Below are 14,576 nucleotides of genomic sequence, written 5' to 3' on the forward strand. Positions count from 1 at the left end.
TCATCATAATCCTGTTGCTGTCACAGCTGCTGTGTGCTTTTAGTTGTGAAGACAGCTGTCCCAAAATTGCCCAAGATCCCTGCCAGTCTTCTCAATTGTATTATACAATCAATTAAACTTTTTTGACCTTCCTGTCTCTCGATAAAATTCAGCCGCTGATGCTTCGAGAAGCAAATCATGTGTGCAAATTGGATCTAATGGCAGCTGTAGATGTGTCACCATATGCAAATGGAGCATTATCGGACATTAACATGTCCAGGAGCACCAGCCTGATGGATAAAGTCAAGAAAAATTAACTGGAAAATTCATGCTCAAGACACTTCCCACTGCAGCATATAATGCAATGAGAAGGCAGCAGAGGGGAACTCAGCCTTAAAAAACAGATTTATTCTCACGTTGAGCCTGTTTATTTTTCCATCGCCTGTTGTTTTGTATCGGGGATTGCCACACTGAATCCTAGTTGAGTAAATCTCTCCGACTTCATAGCGGGTTTACCGTCCTTATTACGACAGCATCTTTAATGCTTAGACGGAACAAAGCATGGATACCTTGTGCTGCTGGGCATGTGCAGGATGAGGCCCTGGCCAACCCAGATTGCCACCCATCAGGAAATTGCTCTGCCCCTTGCCACAGGCGTGGGAGTTACAGCAATTCCCTTCTTCCTTCTTCTGTCTCCCACCACCCCAGCCACAATTGATTACAGCTGGGGATGATGGGAGTTGTAGTCCAGCAATATCTGGAGACCCACACATTCCCTTCACCTGCCCTAAGGGAAATACCTTACAGCAAAGTGTGCTGACATGCATCCAAATGCAAACCAAGGCAAACCCTGCTTAGCAAAAAGGGATATAAGGTGTATATGTTCATGCTGGGTAGAGGGAGATGATGTAGCCCCCTCCCTCTTCCCCCTCCCCGTCACCATGCATCGCAACCCCACAGACCCGTTACCCTCTCTCTGCACTTAATGACAAACTCATACCAGGCATGGATGTGTTAATTGGCCCCTTCGTAGGCTGCTCCGCCATAAAGGAGCACCTGTCAAATATATCAGAGAGGCTTTTGTTGCAGACACTTAGTAGTGCACGTGAAGATCACAGATTTATGTGAATGAGCGAGGAGATCAGCTGTGACCACAAAGCAGGCTTTACTCCTCCCCTGTGTGGTCACAGGTCCTTTGGCGGGGAAATAAAAGGGAATCTGCCGTGCTAAATGTCAGAGATTTCTCATTAAAATGTGAAAATCAGACAAAATGTGGCTCTTGGGAGGCTTCATTTTCTTCCCGCGTGATTGTTGCACTGTGTCATCTTCCTTCCCCGTCTCTAATTATCATCTTCATCAGCCCAGGGCTGAACATGCTCGAGATTATCGATTCCTCTAGGGAGCTGCTTCCATCAGGAGTAATATACTCCTCTGGACTTAATGCATGTACAATTCCAATATAATAAATAATCCAGCTTGTGTGGGCGCATAATGCAGGGCTGCACAGATTCGGCCCTCCTGCGGATGTTGGACGGCAACTCCCACCATCCCTGACTGCTGGCCACTGTGGCTGGGGATGATGGAAGTTGTAGTCAAACAACCGCTGGAAGACTGAAGTTGCGGAGCCCAGATTTGAATGCATCACTTCTGGGACTGTCCCTTCCTTCTGAATTCCACTGAAATTAAATCTGCCTTTGGCCCAGCATTGGATGGGCATTGAACGTAATGTGTGGATAGGGCTATGTGGTGTTTTTGGTTAGCCCGTTCCTTGATCCAGGTCAGCTTTTGAATGGGGCTTGTGTTGCAGTCCTGAAGTAGAAGTGGTGCTAACAAACAGCCAGCAGCAAGAGGCCTCAGGCCGGGCTAACAAACAAACAAACAGAGGCGGGGCAAACAAACAGCCAGCAGCAAGAGCACAGAAAAGCAGTCTGCACTTGTCTCATTATATAATTAATAATAATAATAATAATAATAATAATAATAATAATAATAATAATAAACAACAACTTTGTTAGCCGCTCCATTACAAATTGTTCTCTGGGAGGCTTACAACAGAGGATTAAAACATACAATTTAAAAAAAACACATAACACATTAAGGTTATTCACACGATTGCAGAAAATCAGGCTAGCCTCCGCTAGCCCGATTTTCTGCAATTGTGAGAACCACCGGGCTCGGCTGCGAGCCCGGTGTTTCTTGAGCGGGTAACCTGCTCAAGTAGCCAGCCCCTAAAACTGGGTTTGTTGAGCAAGCGCTCCGCAAACCTGGGTTTTTTAAATTGTAACTAGCCATGCCGCGGCTCCTCATGAGCAGACCCCCGGAGGGGAGGCAAAAAGCCACCTCCTGGCTCCCGGGGTCTCAGCTTAGCCCACTCTCCCCGCTGAGCTCCGCAAACCGGGTCTCACGATCAGTGAGACCCAGCTCATTAAATCATAACAGACAAAAAAGGTGAAAATAAATACAAAATACAATACAAAGCAGCTTAAAAACGCATTTTAAAATTAGTTGAAAATCAGAATTTAAAAGGCCTGGGTAAACAAAACAAAAAAACTGGCGTCTAAAAGAACAAAGTGAGGAAGCCTGGGCGCTTTCCAGACTAGCTGCTCAACAGCAGCAAAATGCCCCTGTTCAGGCAAGTCGCATTCAAAATGTAAACAGCAGGGGGAGCAGTCTCGCAGCAGCTAACAACTGCCCCCAAACAGCAACTTTTCCACACCGGATATACGATGTCCTTGCTCTATATCACAGCAATTAAATTCGCAACAAGGCATTGGAAATGTGAACAGTACCCTGCTGTCTGCGTAAGGACTGCGGTGTCATGACACAGGAAGTGTGGAAGCACACTTCCAAGATTCATCCTGACCCCGTTGTAGGGTCTAATCTGGAAAGCTCTCAGGCAAACCTCACTGGGGAGGCTATTCCATAAGCAGGGTGTAACCACCGAAAAGGCCCTGTCTCTGGTAGCCAGTCAACTCACCTCATTTGGCAGGGGCACCTGGAGGAGGGCCTCCGAAGAAGATCTTAAGGTTTGGGTTGGGATATATGGGGCAAGGTGCTCTCTCAGTCAACCTGGACCAGGTCATTTAAGGTTTTACAGGTTAAAACCAGCACTTGGTTTTAATTGGGCCTGGAATTGGACTAGGAGCCACTGCAGCTGACAAAGGCATTTAAGGCATTTATAAATGATAGGTGCCTTTGTGGAAGCAAAGCCATCTTGTGAAGGCTACATGGCAGAATCAACATCTGACCCAGTCAAAAAGCTGTGTGATCATGGGGAAATTGAATGGAAGGGAAGTCAAAGGAAACCTTCCATTATCTCTCGAAAAGAGAAGGGCTTCAGCTTTAATACAAAAGCACACAAGCTGCACCTTTTATGTTCGCCTTACTCTGGCATTATCAGCACGTTAAAAGCATAGAGGAACTCTGTTATGAGATCTCAATGCACACTTTCCTGTTTGTCCTTCGGCGGAACGGCAGGCAAGTTGCACCAAGAAGAACCTCTCTTCCATTAACACTTTCTGGGAAATAAAAACCGGGCTTCACACATTGACTGCAAACAGTGTGACCCAGCCAAAGTTTACCACTTTTAAGTCCCATTGATTTCAGGGTCACGTGTCCCTCTTTGCAACTCAGGCGCTCCCGCTGGAAGCCAGAGGGAGTCATTTCTCCCCAGCTACTTTACAAGCCACTTCTTAATCCTTTTTTTTTTTTTTTTTGCTGGTTTTTATAAGATCAAGAGCTAAAACCCTGGCTAAGCATATCAAGAGAGGATGTTGTGATACTTAGTTATGTACTAGCCGTTTGTATCCATTTATCTCCACTTGAACTTGCTGGGTCTGTTCGGCAGCTGGGAGAAAAGCGAGTGGGGAGTGGGGGGGGGGGAATTAATTGTCCAATGAAATCCAGCTTAGCGGATAATGAACTTGACAGAGAGCTCCTTCCGCGGCCTTTGAGGAGGCTGCAAAACGACACGGGTTACAGGTGAACCGTTATTCACAGCGCCTCCGCTGGGGCCAGCGGGTTGCTCTTACAAGACAGTGCAGAAGCAAATTGCAGGTTAAAGGAAGTACAAGGAAATCCCCGCATGCTCCACACGAGGAAATATTAATGATGTCCTAGTTTTGGATAATCAGCGGCACCAGTCAAAAGTGTTACACCAGTCAAAAGTGTTACCGAGTTACACATCTTCCTCTTTCACAAAGGACTTCTCCCTTTGGGTACTGTGGCCAGTTTCATGATGGCAGCAGCAATGGTGCTCCTGGCAGTCCACAGAAGGCTTCGGGAAACGAGGGGTGGTGGCCCCAGGAATTGCAGTGTGGGAGGGAAGGTCCTAGATGCTGCCTTGCCCCACATTTGTGACAGGTCTTGTGGCAGCAGGCATGAATTGTCCCCTTTGCTAAGCAGGGCCTTCCCCGGTTGACACTGGAATGGGAGACTACAGGTGGAGCACTGCAAGGTACTCTCCTGCGGGGATGGAGCTGCTCTGGGAAGAGCATCTGCATGCAGAAGGTTTCGAGTTCCTCCCCTAACCTCTCCAAATAAGGGCTGAGAGAGATTCCTGCCTGCAACTTTGGAGAAGCCACCGCCAGTCTGTGTAGACCAGGGCTGCTCAACCTGAGCCCTCATGCAGATGTTGGCCTATAACTCCCATAATCCCTAGCTATTGGCCACTGTGCCTGGGGATTATGGGAGTTGTAGTCCAAAAACTGTTGGGGGGGCAGTGTTGAGCAGGCCTGGTGTGGACAATACTAAGCTAAATGGGCCAATGGTCTGACTCGATACCAGGCAGCCTCCTGTATTCCTATGTCCCTGGTGAGGGCCAGTCTTAGGGGTAGAAAGAAGTAGAAAGGGGCAGTGTGCATTTCCCCCCTTCCCAATATTTCCCTATCCCCCTTTCGCTCCTCCACCCAGAAGAGTGGAACTTTACAGCAAAGTGTCAAAATACAGTTGTAGTATAGTATGGTCTTAGGGCTTGAATTCATTATATTAAAAGGCCTCCGCTGTTTAAAGTGGCCCCATGCGCTCACTCCTCTGCCCCAGAACAAGCAGCAGAAGCCAGCATAACCAGGCAGGTGGGAGACTCCTCCAGCCTCCCAGGAGCCAGTCCAGCCCCTTCGCTTCCTTCCCAGAACTGGGCTTCTTGGTAAGACCATATGTGCAGACCGTATGTGGTGGGGTGCAGAGTCATCTCCCCTATACAGTTTTCCAGCTGCCCTGGTACTGACCTCTCTCCCTACCCCAGTCTTTCCTGCCATGTGGTCTTGGGCAGGAAAAGAAAACTAGCCTGGGAAACGGATTGCAAGGTTTGGCTTAGTCCAGAAAGACAGTCGCCCCATTCACATGGCCATGCATACCCAGGTCAGAGGCAGTGTTCCTTCTAAGGCGTGCGCATGTGCTCACGTGTTTTTTGATGTCTGCTCGGTTAATTTTAGATCCTGCTCAGGTTGAATCAGGAGGGCCCTATTCCAAACGCTCATGTGCACACACTGCCTTGATACTGCCGCCCAGGACAAAATTCAATCCGCATTAGAGAGAACATTGTATGAGACACTGGGGCTGTTCACATGGCTGCACGGGTGGGGGAGAAGGCAGGGTTCAACCTACCATCCCCCAGATGCCCACTGGCAGGTGTGCAAGTCATGCTCTGACACGACCCACACTGCTGGGAGCAGCATGGATGAATCTCCGCGTTGCTCCCAACAGCACAGGTAAACAGAGGCCGGGACTCATCGTCTTGGCCTCCAAGAATCCCACAATGCACCGCACGACACATGTGAAGCATTGGAGGATTCCAAGAGATGGGCGCTCTAGGCACCTGTCTCTGTGTGCAGCCAGGCTAGAAGCAGCCCGGCTTGCACGTGAGCAAGTACCCCAGGTTAAGGGAGCACTCACTCCCTCAACCTTGGCTGGAAGCCAAGCTAAAAAGCCAGGCTAGGTGGTGCTGGCCTGCCAGGATCGGGCCCAATCCCAGTGGTTCTCATGCGCAGCCAAACCCAGGCTGGACGTCCCTAGCCTGGGTTAGGCGGTGCCTGAGAACAGCCTCACCATTATCTACTTGCAGCCCTTAAAATGTCCATTCCTTGTCCAGAGGGGTGTTGATAACAGATGCCTCTCCACACCTTCACTGTATTCTTGGGGTTAATTAGAAGGGCTCTATCAAATTCAGAAATGGCTTACAAAATATAACCAGGCAGCAGTGGCTTCTTTCCTGACGTCCAGCCACCTGTGCAGCCCAATTTCCCATGAACTTTGCTCTATCTCCCCCCAACTTCACTGGAGGAGGTGCCTTCACATCCACCACACTGGGGCTGAAAAGTAAAAACATCCACCTGAGAGGGTGAAGGAGACAGAAGTGTGGGGTGGAGAATACCAAGTAATGAGGGGGGGGGACTACGATAAGAAAAGATTGCATTGGAAGCATTCTGCCTGAAGATATCAGAGTTGCATCTATGTGGTGCATGGCTTAAGCAAGTTCACCCTTGATCGTTGCTAAGCAATGGCGAAAAAGGGGACAGAGAGAGAGAGAGAGAGAGAGAGAGAGAGAGAGAGAGAGAGAGAGAGAGAGCCCACATGGGAGCATATATGAAGAGAGACTTGGAAATCACAAGAGTGACTACAAGATTAAACAGAGATGCTCCCCAGCACAGTCTGGTTTGCAACATATGCTAAGATGCTCAATACCTCCACCCTCCTTCCCAAACCACTGGCAGCCTCCACATCCGCTGTCAGAAAGTGGTCTAGCTTCTCCATCACAAGCAAACCCTGCAGGCAGAGAGAGCAGGCTGCTTCCTAGAGCGCTGGCTAACCACACACACGGGCCAGAACAGTTCGCATCTGCCTCGGATCCAAAAGGTAAGCCCTTGCCTTGTAGTTTGTCTTGCGATTGGTGTAACGGCACTCTCTCTCTCTATCCGTGTGCCACACAGCGATGGGGAAACAACACCTTTATGATCTGGCTGCTGTGTTCTGCTGGGGTTAAAGAGCTGGGCGGTTGATTATAAACCGCATGTTTTCGATAGGAAACTGGGCTCAAATGATAGAATACGGGGCATGTAAAGATGCAGACTTGTAAGACTGCTACAGTATTTGTATTCTGGGCTTACAGTACACCTGTCACCTGGATGAGATTGTCAGCATCCACATGGGGAATGCCCAGGCAGTGGTGGTGGGAGGGGGAGAAATGTCGACTTCTTGGGGCATTTGTAAAATTCGTCTCTGGTTTTGGACATGATGGTTGACACAATCACAAAATTTTTGGACAGTCACTGTCACACTAAGTGTCAGCATAGGACCAAGACGCACGTACATGCATGCATGTGTGTGTCCGTGTGTGAGAGAGAGTATACACACATGTGTATCTGTGTTAATGCACACTGATCAGTTTCACAATTTGATACGGCAGTAGTGGCACTAGAAAAAAAATTGAGGGGGGGCACAGAAGGGGCAAAGTGCATTTATGGATGAGCAAACTGTGTCCCACATCTTAGATTACAGAATTAGGGGGCAGGTGAGGGAGGGGGCAAACCACTTGTCCGAGGGGATGCTTCCCCCTACCAACCTGCTGATGGATCCGCTCTTCTTGTTGCTGACAAGATATACCTTTGAGTGCATCGAAGTCTCCCCTTTTAAAGTCCTCTATCAATGAAGCCACTATCGCTTTCTGTTTATTAGTATTATAGCTATCTCTGGTCAGTTTCACCTTTGCACAGGCAGTCTTTAGAGTCCCCAAATCCACACAAACTCTGGAGTGTTCACCTGCAGTGCTGGGGTTGGTTTTAGTTTTTACGTGACAGCATCAAGGGATAATTCCCCCCTCCTCCTACAATCATAAATACTCTGGAGTGTCTATCTTTTTATCATCTGGGATTACACACCATATGCTGGGGCATTTGCCAGATGTCTCGATCATTTCACAGGCATTCAACTTTTATTCTTAACCTGTGTTTTTGACGTTTGCTAATGGCTTATCTATGCAGAGAGAGTGACATTTGCCACTGGTGACAGATGTCAGTGGACACACAATCAACCACTTGCAAGACCACGGGAGGAGAGCTGGTCTTGTGGTAGTGAGCATGAATTGTCCCCTTTGCTAAGCAGGGTCTGCATTGGTTTGCATTTAAATGGGAGACTACAAGTGAGCTCTGTAAGACATTCTTCTTAGGGGATGGGGCCGTGGTCAGTGGAAGAGCACCTGCTTGCTTGCAAGCAGAAGTCCCAGGTTCTGGAGCAGTGCTGGTCTTGTGGTAGCAAACATGAAATTTTGCTTTGCTAAGCAAGGTCCTCTCTGGTTTGCATTTGAATGGGAGACTACATGTGTGAGAGCACTGTGAGATATTCCCCTTAGGGGATGGGGCCACTGCTAAGTGGAAAAGCAATCCTTGGCACCTCCTGGAAGAGACTCCTGCCTGCAATCCTGGAGAGCTGCTGCCAGTCAGTGTGGACAATACTTAACTAGATGGACCAAGGGTCTGACTCAGTATAAGGCAGTTCCCCTATGTTCCATTTCTTTCCTTCATCTATCAGTAAGTCTGCTCCCCCACCCCCTGTTCTTTACCAAGCATATGTGCAAAATGGTTGTAAATCGCCCAGAAACGGAAGTTTGGGGCGGTCTTACAGATTTGATAAACAAACATCTGAAGGGCCCCCTCCCACAAAAGGAAGCATACATCCCCCCACCCACCCCACACCAAACACACCGTCTCTTAAAGCTGTGCTTTCATTTATGACTAGAAAAGAATCCGGGTGGTGCAGTGGTTAGAGTGCTGGTTTATAAAACTACGCCCCGGTTGGAGCAGAGATGAGGTGGCCTTCCTCTCCTGCATTTCTGGCACGCAGAGGTCACCCCATGAAATGGACTGGAAGGAGATTCTGGACAGGTGGGGGAAAGCCCGGCTTCACACCATTCCTAATCCACGTGTGGAATTTGCTGCCACAGAATGTGCTGATGGCCACTAGCTTATACGGCCTTAAAAGGAGATGAGTTAGAATCGTGGGGGAATAGCTGTTAGGCATGACACCCCCCATGTTCGGGGGCAACCGCCGAATGCCAATCGCTGGGGGAGCAACAAGAGGGCCTTCCGTGGCCTTCTGGAAGGAACCAGTGTATTCCAGCAGGCATTCCCTGTCAGTCATCCGAGTGCATTCCCTAAGATCCTTGACTTTTTGTCAGGAGTGCATCTATCCAAGTGAAGGGTGTGGCCATTGGGGTGGGCGTGGCTATGGGGGCTGTCATGGAGAGCAAAGCACCTGCACTTCTGAATTTGCAACCACATCACTGCCTGAAACCAAACATTGTCGTATATCCCAGGTATGCAATGTGTTACCTGAGCCTGTGGGTGACCATAGTGGGGGGGGGGAAGGCAGCAGCATCAAAAACAGGAGTCCCTGCTGTAACTTGAGCATTATGGAAATCTTATTCCCCGCCCCCTGTTTCCTGGGTTTCTTGTGAGGTGGGGTCCACTGGTGCTCATTCCCAGCTCTTTTTTCATTCTGCTGTGACTGACCTGAGGGAGTATACTTTGAGCTGAGAAATTTCCCACTCTTTTTGTTCAAGCCCTCCTTGTTGCTGAGTTCTATTAGCTCTTCTCACCTGGTTGTCAGGAAGAGAGCTGGTCTTGTGGAAGCAAGCATGACTTGTCCCCTTAGCTAAGCAGGGTCTACCCTGGTTGCATATGAAAGGGAGACTAGAAGTGTGAGCATTGTAAGATATTCCCCTTAGGGGCTGGAGCCACTCTGGGAAGAGCATCTAGGGTCCAAGTTCCTTCCCTGGCATCAGCCAAGACAGGGCTGAGGGAGACTCCAGCCTGTAACCTTGGAGAAGCCGCTGCCAGTCTGTGTAGGCAATACTGAGCTAGATGGACCTATGGTCTGACTCAGTATATGGCAGCTTCCTATGTTCCTATGTAACTGACCTCTGAGTCTGCAAACATTCTGCTCCATTGAGTTGCATTGGAGTTGGGGTTTCTCCCCCTCTAGATTTTTGGTGAAACCAACATATCTGCCCCAAGTTTATTGGTACCTCCCTTTCACCCACAGAGGCTCCATTTATGCATCCATTAGGATCATAAGGCACAAGGGCTCAAAGAAATATATGACTATTTATTAGACATTATTTACCATTTGTACACTGCTTTTGTGCCATAGTTATTTTATGTATTGCATGCATATCCTGCCCTTCCTCAAGGCAGAGCACCCAGTTCTTCTTCCCACTATCTTGACAAGTCTATAAGGTAGACTGAGAGAAAGAGCCTGCCCCAGAACCACCAGTGAGCTTCATGGCCAAGTGGGGATTGGAACCCGAGAGACTCTAGTCCAGGGGTAGGCAATCTTGGTTCTCACTATCTCAGCTTACATAGGTCTTCTAGATCAGAGGTAAGCAACCTTGTGTCTCCAGCGGTTGCTGAACTACCAATCCCATCACCCCCAGCCACAATTTATTGGGAGTTGTAGTTCAACAACATCTGGAGAGACAAGGCTGCCTACCCTACCCTAGTCAAAGTCCAAAACCTTAGCCACTACACTGCACTGGCTCTCAATGGGTGTCCAATCAGTTCACAACAAAACAGTGGGGAAGCAATATTCATTTCAAAACACTTAATTCAGAACTAAAATCAGCAATGGTCAAACAAGGAAAACTGCAGATAAAGGAGTGACACAGTACCATTGTTTTAAAAAGTGAGGTTAAACTAAACCAAATAGGGATGAGAAAATAAATAGGGTTCAACTCCCCTCCAATGGCACAGCGGGGCAATGACTTGACTAGCAAGCCAGAGGTTGCCGGTTCGAATAACTGCTGGCATGTTTCCCAGACAATGGGAAACACCTCTATTAGGCAGCAGCGATATAGGAAGATGCTGAAAGGCATCATCTCAGACTGCGCAGGAGGAGGCAACAGTAAACCCCTCCTGTATTCTTCCAAAGGCAGCCACAGGGCTCTGTGGCCACCAGGAGTCGACACCAACTCGACGGCACACTTTACCTTTTACCCCTCTATAAAAAGAAGGGAGGGAGGGAGCAGAGGGCAAAGGATCAAATACTCCACTTCCCTCGCTACCTCCCCCATCAAATCAGAATCCCTGCTCCCCCTACACAGCTGCATTAGTACACACTAGGGATGTGCACGAACCGGTTCGGAGGCCATGCTGGAGGCCTCTGAACCGGTTCAGAAACGGACATGTCCGGGGGTCCGGCACTGAGGGGGGGTCTACCTTTAAGGGCAGGGGGGTAGAACTTCCCCCTCCCGCCGCTCTTCCCCCTCCAGCACTGCATTTAAAATTGAAGTTTTCGAGGCGGCAGCGTTCCTCCCTGCCACCCCTGCCCCCGTCATTGCCCGGAAGAAGCTGTAATAGAAGCACGCATGCGCGCGTCGCGGCGTGCGCGTGCTTGTCGCTGGCGGCGCACGCACACATGGTGGTGACACCATGGGGAAATGGCATGAGAGATGGGTTGACTGGCAAGAAGGCAAAACGACATCACACACAACTTCCTTCTTCCTGTCCCTACAGAAAAGCAAGAAAGGGGGAGACTGTTGGAGTGAAGGAAGGAATAGGGGGTGTGGTTTCAAAAAGGGAAAGGGGGAGGGGCACCATGTCATGCTCTGTCTCGGGCAGCTAAATGGGGGCGATTCCAAGAGTAACGGAATCAGGCACGTTACCACCTTTTTAAATGACTGTAGCCAAAAGCAAATGTTCAAGACAATCATATCTATGCCCACTGGCAAGAGAATGTCTCCTATTATAAGGCCATATTTTTTACAAAATCCTTAAATGTTTTAGTGTCTGAAATGCGCAAAATACATCGATAACAGAATCAGAATTTGTGGGAAATTCTGGGAAGGAGAGGAAATCCTTGGAAAGGAGATGAAGTTACTTCATGCTTTTTGCACGTTTCGGACACCATCTATAATATTTTAGGGTTCTGTAAAAAATTGGCCTAAAATTAGGAGATGGTCTTTTGCCAATGTGTATATATAAAATCGACTTGAAGATTTGCTTATGGCTACAAACACTGAAAAAGTGGTAACATGCCTGATTCTGTTACCCTTGGAATTCCTGATTCCATTACTCATGGGCCAGCACTGGCATAAATGCATTTGGCCCGAAGACACGGTTTTCAAATGCTAACATTTTTTAAAAAATGCTACAAGTCCTTTTCACCAACATCTTGCTTCTCATGCTTCTGATGCCACCAACCCTGTGATTCTTTAAAGAGGACAAACGTTCTACGCCACAAAATTTCATCTAGCAAAGAAACCTCCTTGGGAAGGAGGCTATTTGTCTAAACGAAGCTCCATCCCTCAACCCATATGCAAGATAATCCTGTTATCCATTTTGTATTGCTAAATTCCTGTTGAAACAGAAAATGTATGTAGGCTGTTGTACTGAGATATATGGGCTGTTGTATGTTGCATGTTTGAATTTACGTCTTTCTCATCTCCTTTTTTCATTATTATTGCTACAGGGGGGGAAATCCTTTCTCCTATCAGCAGAAACAGGGGTTGCTGCAGACGGATGATAATTCCACCGTGCTATTTCATTGACAGCCAGCGGAGCCTGACAGACAGAAGGACCAAAGGGAAGAGATTGCACTCGGAAATCTTGGAGCCGCAATGCACTGGCTGCTCAATGGAACTCCTTCACACCTTACTTGATTTATACAAATCCAGAATGAACCATGTCTCTTTGGGATTATGTTGTGTAGGAGGGAATAATACAAGAAGGCACACACGCACAAAATGCACACGAAATAATTTTCTAGCTCTTTGGGGGATGTGTGGATATCATCAGATTCAAAGCAAGACGGGTGAGTGATGGATACAGGAGGAGCGCTGAAACGGATGGTTGGATTTCTCAAGACATGGGGACATGGGAAGGGAGGTCCGCAGGAGGGAAGGAGGGTGGAGACCCATTTGCAGGGAGTGCGGGGCGAGCTCTCCCAGGCCCAAATCAGATTCAGGTGCAGATGAGACATGAACATAACGGATCAGGCCCAAGAAGGCCCATCTAGTCCAGCATCCTGTTTCACACAGTGGCCCACCAGATACCTTTGGGAAGCCCACAGGCAAGAGCTGAGGGCATGCCCTCTGTCCTGCTGTGGCTCCCCTGCAACTGGTACTAACAGACAACTTAATGGAGGTTGGGGGGACATTTTCAGTGACATCATGGCATAAGGAGAAAGGCTTAGGATGGCCCTATGCTGCACTCCAAGGGCTGATCCAATCTCTAGCGCTTTGCCTAAGGATCTAAAGACTGTTCCCCCAGCCACCGAGGGCTCAGATAGCTGCTGCTAAGCAGAGTAAGTGGTGCCCCATTCTCATGATCATGAATAGCCCAGGCATGCATGATCATGTGAATGGACATGCTGCCCCACTTCTCTGGAACTCCCTTCCCCTTCAGATTCGTCTAGCCCCTTCCTTCCTGATTTTTAAATCTCTATTGAAGACTTTTCTTTTTCACCAGGCTTTTGCCCTGTAGTTTACCTATTTGGTTTTTTTCTTTTTTGTTGGTTACTTTAATTCTTAATTTAGAATGTAATTTTAATGTTGTCTTGCTTTGCATGTTCTCGTACACCGCCCAGAGTCTTCGGTATATTATTTATTATTATTGGGCGGTATATTTATTATTATTATTATTATTATTATTATTATTATTATTAGGCTCAGAGCAGTTTACAAAGAGAAATAACAAACAAATAAGATGGATCCCGGTCCCCAAAGGGCTCACATTCTAAAAAGAAACATAAGACACACACCAGCAACAGTCACTGGAAGTACTGTGGAGCCAGCGTGGTGTAGTGGTTAGAGTGCTGGACTAGGACCAGGGAGACCAGAGTTCAAATCCCCACTCAGCCATGACACTAGCTGGGTGACTCTGGGCCAGTCACTTCTCTCTCAGCCTGGCCTACTTCACAGGGTTGTTGTGAAAGAGAAACTCAAGTATGTAGTACACCGCTCTGGGCTCCTTGGAGGAAGAGCGGGATATAAATGTAACAACAACAACAACTGCTACTACTGCTGCTAGGTCATATTGGCCAAAGAGGCAGGCGCTCGCTCGCTTGCTCTCCCTCCCTCCCTCCCTCCCCCCCCCACATACACATACTTTCAAATCCTGCCTAGTGGAAAAGGGAGGCCATCCTTTGTGCCTTAAAAAAAGAAAAGAAAAGAAAATTAACAAGACGCAAAATGCATCTGAGTGCATGTCAACTTTTTGCAGCCGCACTGGGCATGTGGCACAACATCTGCTATAGAAGCACCCCAAAGCCAAAGGCAGGCGAGCTGGGCGACTGCCAATTCTCTCCAGAACTTTTTTCGCCCCCTCCCCACCCCCATCCCAGCAAGGCTGTCAATAACTGGACAGATGGCATCGGATATGCGGGCGGTGGGAGGGGGGAGGGGAGCGGGGAGCTTCGTTAACAACAACCCAAATACGTTGAATGATTCCAACTCCATTCGGCACCACCAGGCCCTTGCCTCCTGAACCTTGCAGCCATTTGGCATGCAAAGGCAGTGTGGGCTCCTGAAACCGAGAGAAGGGCTGGATTTGATTAGAGCGGGCGAGTGGAAACAATACGCTGTGGAAGCTAAGGCTGTGGAAGCCCGT

At 48.4% G+C, this 14,576-nt stretch overlaps 1 protein-coding gene and 1 long non-coding RNA gene across 3 annotated transcripts in view; one reads left to right on the top strand and one right to left on the bottom strand.

Annotated features, from left to right (window-relative positions):
• The window catches only part of LOC128334679 (uncharacterized), a 173,595-nt gene that overhangs the window by 81,457 nt on the left and 77,562 nt on the right, over positions 1-14,576 (bottom strand). The window lies entirely within an intron of this gene.
• The window catches only part of LOC128334678 (uncharacterized), a 51,865-nt gene continuing 43,637 nt past the window's right edge, over positions 6,349-14,576 (top strand). For both annotated transcript variants that reach the window (XR_008311356.1, XM_053271654.1), the window contains exons 1-2: positions 6,349-6,831; positions 12,439-12,780. Coding sequence is in view for 1 of the 2 variants with exons in the window: in XM_053271654.1 (XP_053127629.1) it covers positions 6,642-6,831; positions 12,439-12,780 (532 nt within the window). In the remaining variant the exon portion in view is untranslated. The remainder of the gene's footprint in view (positions 6,832-12,438; positions 12,781-14,576) is intronic.

The sequence above is a fragment of the Hemicordylus capensis genome, chromosome 10 (genome assembly GCF_027244095.1).
Source record: "Hemicordylus capensis ecotype Gifberg chromosome 10, rHemCap1.1.pri, whole genome shotgun sequence".
NCBI lineage: Eukaryota > Metazoa > Chordata > Lepidosauria > Squamata > Cordylidae > Hemicordylus > Hemicordylus capensis.